Raw genomic sequence first — 15,296 nt, forward strand, 5'->3', positions numbered from 1 at the left:
TGAACTGAAATTTGATATGTTCCATACCACTAGTAATAAATTATTATTTTTCCAGTAAGAATAGGATTTTTGGATAGAGACTTTTGGAATCAAGGCTGTAGTAGACAGTCATGATGGCTTTCAATGGGGAAAATGAAGAAGGTGATTTTTCTTGAAACCTGGCTTTGAAGACATTTCTACAGAGGTTGCCCTTCTGAATCTTTACTGAATCTCATTTCACATTCATCCAAAATTCAACTTGAATATCCTAACACATCCCATGATTTCTGACTTCTTTTAACCACGGAACCATACTAAGGTGACTTATGTATGGTTTGGGTGTATGGCTTCTAATATCATTTCCCTTTTCTCAGGCAAGAAACATCAAGCCTCTTGCCAGGGAACATTTTGGTGCTGCAGAAGTATCTTGGATCAGATAACCCATTACTTTGTTGTCATCGATCTTCTCAAAAATCTCTGAGAAAGCTCTGCCTAAAAATCAATCATTATTATGGCTCCAATTTTTTTCCCCAAAAATCCCTGTGGACACTTTGCACCAAGAAATAATCACTGCTATTGCTCTAATTTTTAGGTCACTCTTGTACTTCCCAAGGAGACTTTAAGTAGCTTACTTGGCAACTTAGCAAAACCATTTCCAATTAAGTGTGGTATCCAAATAAACAACCTTGACAAGCAAAACCTCACTCTTCTATTGCTTGGTGAGGATTTTATACCTTTCATTTTTTATTTTTTTTAAGATTTTATTTATTCATGAGAGACACACAGAGAGAAGCAGGCTCCATGCAGGGAGCCCAACGCAGGACTCGATCCCAGGACTCCAGGATCACTCCCTGGGCTGCAGGCGGCTCTAAACCGCTGCACCACCAGGCCTACCCGATTTTATACCTTTTAAAAGGCACACTGAGGACTTCTTTTCTGTCTTTGCTGTGAGCTCACAAAATGCTCTTCCTCTCCCTTGTCCTCTGTCACAGGAGGAAATCAGTCCCCTGGAGAATGCCATTGAAACCATGGAACTCACCAATGAGAAGATCAGCAACTGTGTGCAGCAGCATGCCTGGGACCGAGCCCTCTCTGTGCATCCTCTCTCCATGCTGCTCAGTGGCATCGTAGACCCAGCTGTCATGGGGGGCTACTCGAACTACGAAAAGGTGAATCCCGTGCATCTCCATGCCTCTCAGTGGCACCATACAGCTGGTCAGTTAGTTTATTAAAGCTTCTCTGAGAGATTTTTCACTCTGCCATCTTTACAAGTGGGCAAGTGAAACTAATGAAAAGCCTGTCCCTGACCTCACACCAATCTAATATACCATGTCTGCTTGATTTACCTGCTATTCCCTCTCCCAACCCCTCTCGGCCCTGAGAGTTAGAAAGTTTACAGGTGGACTCCTCTGTAAGGGTGCTCTGGAAGTGGAGAAGCAGAGAGAGAAAGGCAGAGCTAGGCTGGGAATGCCCACCCCAACTTGGTGTGCCGTAGGCTATATGGACAAATGCTGGACCCGGCTGGACCCTTAAATTAGTTCAACTAAGTGTTGTGTCTTATTCTGGAAAAACAAGAAAAGAGTGCTCACCAGATGTGAATCCATTGCATAGGGTTTGGATGTAGCACCATTTAAAATGGAGGTAATTGGAGTGCCCAGGTGGCTCAGTCAGTAAGGTATCTGCCTTCAGCTCAGGTCATGATCCTGGGGTCCTGGGATCAACCCCAATTTCAGGCTCCCTGCTCAGTGGGGAGTCTGCTTCTCCCTCTCCCTCTGCCCCACCCCCTGCTCATGTTCTCTCTCTTGCTCTTTCTCTCTCTCCCTCTCAAAATCTTTAAAAATAATTTTAAAAAATAAAGAGGTAAAAAAAAAAATAAAGAGGTAATGGATTCAATAGGTAAAATTCAGCTAAGATTAATTAATTGAGGCAGGATTTTTAATTGTTCAGTTGTTTTCAGTGGCTAAGTAATTTTGGAGTCCTCTTCCTAAATATAAATAAATATTTGACTGCTGCACCCCTGTGGCATAGTCTGGAGAGTGAACAGAAAGCAGAGAAGGTGGACGAGAGTAGGGCGAGGAGACTTTAAATGGGCCAATTTTCTTATTTGCATTTGTACACAAGTCCTGAGAAGACCAGGGCATTAGAATCAGCCACTCCTGGGACCCAATCCTGACTTGCCATTGGCCCCTGTGGGCCTGGCTGAAATACTTCACCTCTCTGAGCCCCAAACTTCATATCCGAAAAAAGTAAGATAAATAAGTAATGCTTGGGAGTGGCTGGTAGCTGAGGAAGGCATCTTGTGTGTAAGGAACATCACAGAGCAGTTGCCATATGGTTGAGCCCTGATGAGGGTTGGTTTTCTTCCTCCCTCCTGTCCGCTCAGAGCCAAATGTGATCTGAATCACATTTGTCCTTCCTGAGTAGTAGAGCTGCTAGTGCTCTGTGACTGCTATAACCATCTTTCTTCTCCTTTCCCATCAAACTTTGAACCTTCTTCAGGCCTATGACCCTCAGCAGCTGGGAAAGACTCCACACCAGAGGCCGATTCTAGTGTGCCCATGCTAGGTGTCAATACCAATCTCCCCTGTAATAACGAAATTCAACGTAAAACCAGGATCCAGAATACAATACTTTGTTATACCTTAATGATGTTGGTATGTTTTTTCGTATAAGCTAGGCCAACTGTGTTTTTCCAAGTATTCTTTTGTTTGTTTACATAATCCCCCTCAACTCAAATTCATATGTGCCAATATCTGTGAATAGGATATAATTTCATAGGAAGGTTTTTCCAATGTCATTGGCTTCTCATTGAAGTTTTTTAAAAAGAGGAAGTAGGGCAGGTAAACATAAATTTCAGATCTTTAGCTTAAAATACTTAGTTTGTACTTTTAATTAATATGTATGAGTTGTGCATTTCTAAACATAAGAAAAAGGTAAACTCATTGATCATCAGTGACCCCCATTGCAATTAATTGGGGAGTCCGTCATCGCCTACCTATACGAATGACCTATCTTAAAGCAGCCCATTAATCACTACCTGAGTTTTAGGAATGCAGGATCTGTTTACTGTAATTCATCAGCCCCTCTCTGTTGCGAGGCAGGACTCTCCTAAAAAAAAAAATTAATTTCAGAGCACTCTGCTCCAACATTTGACTCAACCCGATGTTTGGGGAGTTTCAGTGCATTTTATCTTCTATCAAATTCTATCAAAAAAATTTTTTTTAACTTTTGAAGATTTAAGCTGCTTGTCTTTGGAAGGTAAGGGTGGATGAAGGTTTAAGCAATACTACTTTTTCATTCATTTCTCTTTAAATATGAATCTGGCTAGAAAGAGTGCTCTCGGATGTGCTCGCTTGCTTCCTGTCTGTGATACTTGACCTGCATTTATTTATATTCCTTGTTGTGTTAGTTTGCTGGGGCTGCCAGAACAAAGGCACAAACAGGTTGGTTGAAAACAATAGAAATATATTGCCTTACAGTTCTGGAGCCCAGTAGTCTAAAATCCAGGTGTCAGTAGGATTGATTCCCTCTGAGGGCTATGAGGAAGAATCTGGTCCCCACCTCTCTCCTAGTTTCTGAGGGGTTGCTGGCACCCTGCGGTGAATATTCTTTGTTTATAGATGACCATGTTGTCCCTGTGCCTCTTCACAATATGTTCACCGTGTCCAAATGTCCCCTTTTTATAAGGACAGCAAATATATTCAATCAGGGGCACATGGGTGGCTCAGTCAGTTAAGCAGCTCCCTTTGGCTCAGGTCATGATCTCAGGGTCCTGGAAACTAGCCACGGGTCGGGCTCCCTGCTCAGCAGAGTCTGCTTCTCCCTCTGCCTCTGCCTCATGGTCTCTCTTTCTGTCTCAAATAAATAAAAAGGACTTCAACTTACAAATTGGGGCAAGGTGGAGGCCACAGTTCAACTCATAATATCTTCCCATAGGTGGAGTTTGCATATACTTTTTCCACACAAAATAAGCTGATCCCTGATCATTTTGGGGGGGGGGGTACTGTATCCTGTAGTTTCAAGACCTTGGGTCTCATACAGAGGGATGGCTTTTAAAGTATTGGAAAAGAAGAGTGAGGGGAACTTTGAAGGCTGGTCTTTGAAAACACTCTCAGAAATGATAGTTATGGTACAGGGAGAAAATATATAACTCCCTTTTAGGACTGTATTGGAAATGTTCACCACAGATTTTTTTTTCCCTAATGAATGGTCTTTAAAATGGTCTGTTCCATAACACCTATGTTTATAGTTTGAGTTTGGGTTTTATTTCACTATTGTAGAGACTTAGCCATTGGGACCCGTGAATGTTTATTAATTTTGTTAGGTGTGACATGGTCTTCACATATATTAAGCTTAAACGCAAGGTGCTTTTAATATTTTTAAAACAGGCACCTGGGTAGCTTGGTCGGTTAAGCATCTGATTTCAGCTTAGCTCATAATCTCGGGATCCTGGGATCAAGCCCCATGTGGGGCTCCCTGCTCAGCAGGGAGTCTGCTTCTCCCTCTCCCTCTGCCTCTTCCCCCCGCTTGTGCACTCTCTCTCTCTCTCTCTCAAATAAATATATCTTTAAAAAATATATTCATAAAACATTTTCACATCTATATCTCATGTCCTCAAAAAGTCTTTTTTTTTAAGATTTTATATATTTATTCATGAAAGACACACACAGAAAGAGAGAGAGAGAGAGAGAGGCAGAGACACAGGCAGAGGGAGAAGCAGGCTCCATGCAGGGAGCCCAACGTAGGACTCGATCCTGGGTCTCCAGGATCAGGCCCTGGGCTGAAGGCGGCACTAAACCGCTGAGCCACCCGGGCTGCCCTCAGAAAGTCTTTTGGATAGACAAATAGAAAGTGTGGCTATTCATATTCACTTAATATAGGAAGAAAATGTGATACAGCCTATATCAGATGGTAGAGGAGCAAAACTATCAGCCATCTCCAGCCTATTATTTTCTTTTTCCTTTATAATATCTGTGCACTTGATCTAACGAATAACCTTTAGATATTGTCATTTGCCTTTGTCCTTTGGGAAAGTTATTTTAAGAAATGCCATTCTGCTCCGCTGATAATTATTTGGTTAGTGCACTTGTGTGTGTCTGGTGATTGTTGAGAAGGTACTGTGATTAGGCATTGCATGATTCCAAAAAGATCACAAAATAGCACATACCCTTAGAATTGTCCGCTACGGCATCAAGGTCATCCCAGGAGAGGAATGAGTGTTTCCATAGTCGTTCCAGGTTTATCAGCTAGAAGAGAAGACAGTTTTCACCCATCCAGGCTCCCCCCTCCTCCCTCAAGAGTCAAATACACAGATAGGAATGTGTTCTAATTAATACTTGCATGTGCTTCCCTTTTAGGCTTTTTTTACAGAAAAGTACTTGCAGGAGCACCCCGAAGACCAGGAGAAGATTGAGCTGCTGAAGCGTCTGATAGCATTACAGGTATGCGTTAAGGGAGTGTGTGTCCAACAGCAACCCCCCACCTGCTGCGCTCCATGGGGGGCCACGCGTGCACAATGGCAAGATATTGTCTAGGGCTTAAATCCACAAGCCCACTTTGAGAGGTGCTTTTCTTTCTTTTTTTTTTTTTTTACCTTTGGAATCACAGCCTATCTGTTTGTTTGGCTAAGTGACTCCAGGAGTAGCATTCCATCAGACTGTACAGTGCAGAGAGGGTCCTTCTGAGAGAGGAGGTTAAAGTCTACAGATTGGTTTGCTGGGCTGTTTTTCCAGTTGAGGCATGTTGGCTTCAGTTTCTCTCTCTCTCTCTCTCTCTCTCTCTCTCTCTACCTCTATCTACTTCAGTGAACAGTGGGAGAAAATGCAGCCATCCATTTCACTCTAAGGTTTAAAACCAGGAGGGCCTTAGCCACAGACATGCCCCCAGGCCCAGGTGGGTTTGCCTCAACTGTCCATCCATCCCCAGTTTAGGGCCTGCTTGTATCTTTGTGTATTTCTCTGCATCCTTGACCCAAGGGTGTCCAGTGCCCAGACCCTACACGGAGAAGTAGCGTTCTCATTTGGCAGATGCTGTGTCTACCAGTTGACCTGCCCACCTCTACCCTCATCCTTCCCCAATCTCCAAATCTGAAGTATCCCTCTTCCTAAACCGTATTTCCTTCCTTTCATGCCCTTTTTCCTAGATGCCTCTGCTGACGGAGGGGATCCGCATCCATGGGGAGAAGCTGACAGAGCAGCTAAAGCCACTACATGACCGGTTGTCATCTTGTTTCCGGGAGCTCAAGGAGAAAGTGGAAAAGCTCTACGGTGTTATAACACTGGTTGGCTTTGTCTAAGTAGCTTGTTGCCTTCTTCAGTCTTTTTTTACCTGTTTTGATAATGATGAGTTTTTCAGCTGCCAAATGAGTCAAAAGAGCAGAGGAATGGCATGGAAATACTGGAGGCAGGGAGGAGAAGACATGGTGCTATTAGTGACCTTCTAAAGTTAATGTGCTTAGATGGGGGCTCTCAGACTCTAGTGACTGTCCGAAACATCAGGAAGGCTTGTGAAAACAGATATTGCTGGGCCACATCTCCAGAGTTTTTAACAGAAGGTCTATGGTGGCCTGAGGGTCTGCCTCTCTGACACACGCCCAGGTGGGGCTGATGCTGCTGGTCTGGGCCCATAGTGCGTGAACCACTCTCCTAGCACTTGGGGTGTTCCTGCTCCCGGATGCTGCTTATTCCTGGCCTTTCTAGCCCAATTCTTAGTATTTTTTCCTAGTCTTTATTTTTCATTTTGATGAAAAGTTTCCACTCTTCACACCTTTCAAAGGAAGAAAGAATTGTGTAGTGCATTTTACAATGCATATAGTTGATTTCATCATTTTTCCGACAGTTCTCATTTCTCCCTGTGACAGTTTTCTTCTTCCTGAGAAGTTGGGTGGGTTGGTGCATGTGCTTAGTCACCTTTTCTCTCTGGGGTGCCTGGCTGGCCCAGTTGATAGAGCATGCAGCTCTTGATCTTGGGGTCATGAGTTCAAGCCCCACGTTGGGCATAAAGGTTACTTAACAAAAAATAAATAATAACCTTTTCTCTCCAACAGTTGATTGAATGTTTGACTCCAGCTTCAGTTTTCCATTGTGGTTATTGTGTTTTTTTAAGATTAGTTTATTTATTTGAGAGAGCATGCATATGCATGCATGAGCAGGGGGAGGGGCAGAGGGAGAGGTAGTCAGCAAGAGAAGCAGACTCCCCACTGAGTGCAGAACCTGACACAGGGCTTGATCTCATGACCTGAGCTGAAACCAAGACTTGGATGTTTAACCAACTGAGCCAGCCAGGTACCCTATTTCTGCTCTTTTTAATATGAGTCCATCTTACTATCTAACTGTCTCACTCTTGAACCCCTGATTTTCAAATTCTCTTTCCTTGAACCAAAGTTCTGAATTTCCTTTTGTGTACTCCTGCCTCCCATTTCCACACTTCCATATTTCCTACCTTTTTCTCTCCAGAGTATCTTTGTGATCATTGCTTTTAATCAAGTGTTCAGTCGTGTCTAACCTCCTAACCTGTTGCCAGCTAAGAGCTTTTTCCTAGGAACATTTGTCTTTTACACAAGTTCCTAGATGAGAAGGACTGTGACTTTCACCTAATGAGTAGTTTTTATTAGATCCAGGCCAGTGTTTGTGTGTAAAATTGATAGGGTGTCCTATTGGGGCAAATCAGTCCTACTAGAGACATTTCTAACGAAAGTAGATCAATCTTCCTTTACTTCTTAAGATTCACCATTTATTTCTTGAGCATTGGGTCTACAGTTTGAATATAAAACTTTCTATTAGGCTAGTATTCTATTTTCTTGGTGGCTGAAAGAAGCAAAACTGGGGAAGCAGACCAAGGTTTAGCTCTTCTCTTGTGGTGGTGGTGGGGGCTAGACAATGAACAGCTTGGTTTTTCCTCCCTTATGTGGCTGGCAGCAAAATCTGGGGATTTTTTTTTTTCCTCTAGTCTTAACAAGGATGGTTTAACCTAGTTGTGTTTCTAATTAAGAATATAAATCATTGCAGTATTTAACAAGTGAGGCAGCAGTGGGTGCCAGCCAAAACAAATGGCACTGCCACAGACAGAATGGGGGCTGCACCAGTCCATAGGGGCTGAACTCCAGGCTAAGCTCACTGTGAGATGTTGTGTGTTGTTCTTCAGCCACCCAGCTTGACTGAGAGGAAGCAAAGCCGCACAGGGTCCATCGTACTACCCTACATCATGTCATCTACACTGCGGAGATTGTCCATCACCTCAGTGACGTCCTCTGTGATTTCCACCTCTTCTAACTCATCCGATAACGCTCCTTCCAGACCAGGATCTGATGGGTAAGGGTTCAATTCTTAATTACTGGGGGCAATAGGGAGCGGGGAGGGGGTATCTCCGTACTAAACCTCTGCCTTTTGTCACCAAAGGGAGCCTTGGTTAATGTAAATGCATCACCCTTATAAGAGAAGTAATTCAGAGTATATCGTTGTTAGCCTCTGGATCATTCTCGTAGTATTCCTCGTGAGGAAGATCATTGTTTACATAATGATACTAGTTAGGAAAAAATAGGATAATGATCACCCATCATCCTGTCGCATTCATTTTTTTCAGAGTAATTTAGAGTCTGATTATTTTTCATCTGAATCAGTTTTCAAAAGTAATTGTAAAATTTATATTCATTTTGTAAATAGGTAATATAATTACATGATATGGAATTCCAGGGTACAAAAGGGATCAGTCATGAAAAATCACCTGTCAGTCCTTGACCATATCAGTCCTGCCCTGCTGAGGCAAGTGATGTCTTGCTTCAGGTTCTTGCTGCCTTCCCAGCAGCTCTTCATACACCCACAAGCAATACCTAAAAACATGTTCTTCCTCACACTTTCTTTTATCTGAGTGGAAACATAATTCTTTCTTTACCTTGCTTTTTCTTTTTAACTTCCTGTGTCTTGAAAATCCTTCCATTTCAGGATGTAAAGAGCCTCCTCTTTGCTTTAAGCTGCAGACATCTTGTGATATGTCTTCACCAGGACACCTTCCACCAGTGCCTATTGATGGATGTTTAGTTGATTTTAATCTTTGGCCATCACAGCCATGCAACAGTGCATATTCTTAAAAATAATTTGTTTTGTAAATATAGGCATATCCATATGAGGAATATTCTAGAAGTGGAATTGCTTTGTCAAACATTTATAGTTGCAGTTTTCAAAATTGTAGACATTATACCAATTTACAGTCCTATCAGCAACCTACAAGGGTGCCCATCACCCCCATCGCCCCAAATTGTGTATTATCAGCCTTTTTAATTTTTGCCAATCTGATACATGGAGAATATTTTCATGGCATAGGGTTTCATTTTGGTTTGGTCTTATTTCTCTTGTTTTGTGTGAATCTGAGCTTCTTTTCATTTTTTATTAGCTGTTTGTATTTTATTTTCTGCAAAATATGGTCATGTATTTTGGGTACATTTTTCTGTTGTGTTCTCTTCGTCTGTAATATTAGTTGGAATATACCTTCCAGTTTCTCCTTTGTCTTTTGACTTTGCTTCTCATTTTTTATTGAGTTGTGCTGACTTTTTTTTAATGCCGTCAAATAAATTAATGTTTGATTTCACGACTTCTGGATTTTATATTATGATTAAAGGCCTTCTCCACTGTAAGGCAGCAAAAATTAATTTTAGAGTTTCGCTATTCACACTAAATTTGAAATTTATTCAAGTATAAAATGTGAGGTATGAGGTCAACTTTTTTTTAATTCTTTTTTTTTTTTAATTTTATGTATTTATTCATGAGAGACAGAGAGAGGCAGAGACACAGGCAGAGCAAGAAGCAGGCTCCATGCAGGAAGCCCAACACAGGACTAGATCCCAGGTCTCCAGGATAATGCCCGGGCTGAAGGGGTTGCTAAACCGCTAAGCCACCCCAAGCTGCCCAGAGGTCAACTTTTTTTTGGCCACACGATCACTGTTTTCCCTGTAACATTAGTGAACAAACCATCTTTTCTCTACTGATTTGAAATGTCAACTTTATTACAAAATCAAATTCCTATATGTTCTTTAGTCTATTTGCAGACTTTTTTCCCATTTCTTTGATCTCCCTACTTAAAAAAATAAAATCTTTTGAAAAAATTAAGAATAATTAGTCTTTTTTGGAATTGGGCTCTATAGTATTTCTTTAATCAGTGCAGATTTAAGATAAATAATAGTGAGTGGCTTTCCCTTACATATATTAACAATTGAAAAATACCAAAGAGGGACCTGGGTGGCTCAGTCAGTTAAGCATCCAACTCTTGATTTTAGCTCAGGTCCTATTCTCCGGGTTGTGAGATTGAGCCCCACATTGAGATCTGCGCTGAGAGTGGAGCCTGCTTAAGATTCTCTCTCTGCTCCTCCCACCCTTCACACACTCTCTCTCTCTCAAAAGGAAAGAGAAGAAAAATACCAAAAAATTAAAACCCATATTTGTAGTCTTTTTAAAAATAATAAAAAAGGAAAGACTAATTCGAAATAAAAAAAAGAAACTGCCATCTATGAGCATTTCCCATGTGACTCGAGGGGCTAAGCCTTACTCAGACTCTCCTGAAACTCTCTCCCTTTACCTTCAACAGAGCCAAGACAAACACACTTTGCAGGAAGGGCGAACATGCATATTAAAAGCTTCAAATGAGGGATCCCTGAGTGGCGCAGCGGTTTGGCGCCTGCCTTTGGCCCAGGGCGCGATCCTGGAGATCCGGGATTGAATCCCACGTCAGGCTCCCGGTGCATGGAGCCTGCTTCTCCCTCTGCCTGTGTCTCTGCCTCTCTCTCTCCTTCTCTCTGTGTGTGTGACTATCATAAATAAATAAAAATTTAAAAAAAAAAAAGCTTCAAATGATTGAAGCAGCCTATCAATCAAATACAGTGAGTGAATCCTGGTTGGATCTTGATTCAAACAAGCCACTTCAAGAGAAAGTCTATGAGACAGTCAGGAAATGTGAGCATTGGATGTTCGATGAAATGAATTACTCCTTTTGTGGGACCAATCATGGGAGTGTAGTTATGAAGTGAGTCCTTGCCTTACTGAGGTATACACTGAAATATTTATAGATGACATGATATGGTATCTAATAATCGCCTCCACATGATCCAGTGAGGGGCATGGAATGTGGCTTAATGTCTGTAAGAAAGCAGATTGACTGAGTTGTCCTTACTGACACTGACATACACATGGGAGTTTCTTAGGTTCTCTTCACTTTTTTATGCATTTGAAATTTTCCATAATATAAAAAAGTCCTTGCCTCCTCCAAATATCTTGTCTTAATATTTTTGAGTATTTAGTAACTAGTGATGCTGACTTTTAAAAATCATTTGGGTTTCCATTTTCATGAAATACCTTTTATATCCTTTGGCACTTAAAAAAAATTGAACTATTCATATTTTTCTTTTTGGCTTGTAAACGTTTCTTATATATTAAAGATATTTGCCATCTAAATTATGTCCAGCAGATAGTTTTCGTTTACTAATAACACTTTCTGCCAAAGCTTCTATTTTTTTCTTAAATACTAAGAGCTCATCTCTGTTTTTGTATTATTTTATTTCATACCACAGCTTTTGTTTGTGTGTGTGTTATGGGCTTTTTTTTTAAGTGGTTCTAATTTCATAGCAAGATTAAGAATGTACAGCAGAGCAGTACATTCATTACTACCGATGAACCAACATTAGCACATTGTAGTCACCCGGAGTCCATAGTTCACATTAGAAGTTTCGTCTTGGTGTTGTAGTTCTGTGGGTTTGACAAATGTATAATGACAAGTATTCACCATTGTAGTATCATATGGAATAATTTCACTGCCCTGAAGATCCTCTGCCCTCTGCCTATTCATCCCTCCAAGCTTTCTATTTTCATGGAGTAAAAATCTATCAATTTTTAGTCAAGCCAGGGCTTATTAAATACCCATTCAGAAGCTCTAAGCAACACCCATCATAAAGGTATAATATCTTTTTTAATTTTCCTCCATTTTACATTTTGCTACAGTCATTCCCTCTCTCTTTGTCTCTCCCTCACCAGCCCCACTCCACCATTCGAGAGTAGGCTGCATGCTTCATGCAATAAGAGCAAACACATTGTCTTATATAACCGCACACCCCGGTACAGTCTGGATGTTCAGGAAATTTGGCATCGATACAAGGCTGTAAGCTCTAACCCTTATCCCAGTTTTGTTGGTTGCCCCACTATGATTTTTATACATAGCATGTGATCCTGACTGGATCCCATACCAGAAGTTGCTGTGTTTCGCCACGCCTCTTTATTCTTTAATCTCAAGTAGTTTGGCTTTTCGAAAAAGATGAAAGACAATCTTGTCTTTCATCATATTGACATTTTTGAAGATTACGGGCCAGTCATTTCATAGGATTCACCTTCATTTGTGCTTGTCTAATGTTTCTGTGTGCTTAGGATTCAAGTTGTAGACTTTTGGGTCACGTTATGTCCTTTTAAAGTATCATATCCAGAAGTGCATTATGTTCATTTGTTCCCCATTAGTGTGTTAACTGATGGTGTATGTCGTTGAGGTTTTGTCCATTTTCTTTTCTGTGATAGTTACTGTTTCTTCCTTTGTAGATAATAAGTAATTTATGGGGAAATATTGTGAGACTATCCTGTTTCTCATCAAACTCTTCCTCTCTCTGTCTAGCACCTAATCATGATTCTTGAATGAAACAGGTTTCACTATGGTGTTTGAAAATCTATCACTATAATAAAAGCATTTTGGGAGCATGCATCAATGCTAGGCACTTGTTCTAAGCATATGAGGTAGGTACTATTACTGTTCCCATTTCATAGATAAGGAAACTGAGGTATGAAAAGATCACCCAAGAAGTAAGCATAGGTAGGATTTGAACACAGGCTGGCCATCTCTGGGACATATGCTGTTACCCAAGTAGCCTGAAGCTACTTATGTGTCTTTTACTGTATGAACTCTGTCTTTGCCTATAAATTTAGTAAGACTTTCTCTTTCTGGGATAAGATGAATGTTCAGAGATGTTTTCCTTTCATACTTTGGTGGTCTCATTTGTGTACATGTTTAATTGGCAGTTGGAGGGATGCCTGGGTGACTCAGTGATTGAGCATCTGTCTTTGGCTCAGGGCATGATCCTGAGATCCTGGGATCAAGGCCCGCATCAGGCTCCCCAAGGGGGGAGCCTGCTTCTCCCTCTGCTATGTCTCTGCCTCTCTTTCTGGGTCTCTCATGAATAAATAAATAAAATCTTAAAAAAAATAATTGGCAGTTGGAAATTCAGATGTAGAAGCTGAGAGGGAAGTCACAGATCAAGATTATCTTGAGGAGTCATAATCCCTGGTTTTTTTTTTTTTTTTAAGATTTTATTTATTTATTCATGAGAGACACGGAGAGAGAGGTAGAGACAGGTAGAGAAGCAGGCTTCATGCTGGGAGCCCGATGTGGGACTCTATCCTTAGATGGAGGATCACACCCTGAGCTGAAGGCAGATGCTCAACCACTGAGCCACCCAGGCATCCCACCCCTGGTCTTTCTTGGAGTAAATTTTGACTCCCAAGTGGTCAGGGTTTTGTGATTTTGGGCCTTGTTCTTGGCTGATAGGTCAATCCTCGAGCCACTTCTGGAACGCAGGGCTTCGTCAGGTGCTAGAGTTGAAGACTTGCCCCTCAAAGAGGACAGTGAGAACCGGATCAGCAAGTTCAAGAGAAAAGACTGGAGCGTGAGCAAATCCCAAGTCATTGCAGAAAAAGTGCCAGAACCTGATCTGATGGTAAAACAACAACAGCAACTACTACAGGGGGGTGGGTGGGGAGCAAAGCAAACAAGCACCAGAGGTTTGCTAGTGCTTTCCCTGTAGCCAGGCACATGCCCGTTCCCATCAGAGCTGTGAGTCACCTGGCCATGCTTTCTCAGGACGCAGCAGCCTGTGGTGGCGTTCCATCTCAGGCTGTGCTAAAAAAAAAAAAAAAAAAGCACATAAGGAGAATTGGAGCAGCTAAATCAGTATTGGTGTAAGACCTTGTACCCACAATGTAAACATGTGGGCTGCTGCTTGGAGTTATGGTTCTCACCACCATATTCCATGACTCAGTCCAAACGTTGTCATTTCTCTTCTTTTAACTTAAAAAAAAAAAAAGTGCTTTTTCTTCTATGAGCCACATCAAGTTGTTAAGTGTGACAAGACCAGCCTTCCCTGAGAATCAGGGTGGCTCGTTTCCAACATAAATAATACAGTCGAACTGTGGTCAAGATCAGGCTCATGGCTGGCCAGAGAACAATGTCTGCTCGGTGGTTCCCTGTCCGTGTGTTTGCCATGCTCGCCACATGACAGCGTGGTAAGCTCAAGAGTGGCTCCTGGAATGGTTCCCTCTAACACGTTTGTGCTCAGCAGGCGAGGTGGTTCAGAGCAATGATGAGCTCAGCCTTTCTCACGGTGAGAATGTTTTGCTGTGCCCCACCCTCACCCCCCACTAGAGCCCAGCCAGAAAAGCACAAAGACCAAAGAGTCTCCAGTTGTCGGACAATCGGCTGACGCCATTTCATGGTTCTTCACCTCCTCAGTCGACACCCTTGAGCCCACCTCCACTCACTCCTAAAGCTACCAGGACCTTAAGTAAGTCTTTTATATATATATATATATATATATACCGATATAGAGATACAGATATATCCCTTCTCTTTGTTTCAGTAGGAAATGGAGTATATCTATGGATTTGGGCGATATTTAGCCAGAACATCCACATAGTATATGAGATTATTAAAAAAAAAAAGATTTATGTATTTATTTATTTGAGAAAGAGAGAGAGTGAGCCCAAGGGGAAGAAAGAGAGGGATAAGAAGACTCTCCATTGAGCAGAGAGCCTGATACAGGGCTCAATGCTAGGACCCTAGGATCATGACCAGAGCTGAAGGCAGATACCTGACTGAGCTACCCAGGTGCCCCAGTATGTGAGATTATTGTAAAGTTGGCTCATTTCACAGTAGTGGGTATAGTAAAATTAGAGTTTGACAAGGATTCTGTGGGTTCCTAGGACACATTAACCTTCTCTGAATAGTGACTCAGAGGGTCTCATGACTCTTTTTCCATTTGTGAAGTTATAAATGAGGTAGAGCTAGAGGAGGACTAGACAGGAAGCAAGCAGCTTACAAACTATTAGGTAGGTAGCTCTGCACTTTGTATATGAAAGTGTCCCAAAAAAAGGATGAGAAATAGATCTGCTCCATGTACTGTCTACAGTCAGGCCTTGGGGAATCAGCAGTCCACATTGCCTGACAAGAATTCCAAGGTACCCTTGGTAAAAAAAAAAAATGGAATCACCATTTAGGACCAAGATAGGACACAGGAGTCAACC

General features: G+C 41.8%; 1 protein-coding gene across 1 annotated transcript in view; it reads left to right on the forward strand.

Moving 5' to 3' along the window:
• The window catches only part of DOCK5 (dedicator of cytokinesis 5), a 211,821-nt gene that overhangs the window by 191,186 nt on the left and 5,339 nt on the right, over positions 1-15,296 (forward strand). The window contains exons 45-50 of the mRNA XM_072719500.1: positions 972-1,148; positions 5,337-5,420; positions 6,122-6,259; positions 8,122-8,288; positions 13,546-13,714; positions 14,419-14,557. Of these exons, the coding sequence (XP_072575601.1) occupies positions 972-1,148; positions 5,337-5,420; positions 6,122-6,259; positions 8,122-8,288; positions 13,546-13,714; positions 14,419-14,557 (874 nt within the window). The remainder of the gene's footprint in view (positions 1-971; positions 1,149-5,336; positions 5,421-6,121; positions 6,260-8,121; positions 8,289-13,545; positions 13,715-14,418; positions 14,558-15,296) is intronic.

The sequence above is a fragment of the Vulpes vulpes genome, chromosome 9 (genome assembly GCF_048418805.1).
Source record: "Vulpes vulpes isolate BD-2025 chromosome 9, VulVul3, whole genome shotgun sequence".
In the NCBI taxonomy this organism is placed as follows: domain Eukaryota; kingdom Metazoa; phylum Chordata; class Mammalia; order Carnivora; family Canidae; genus Vulpes; species Vulpes vulpes.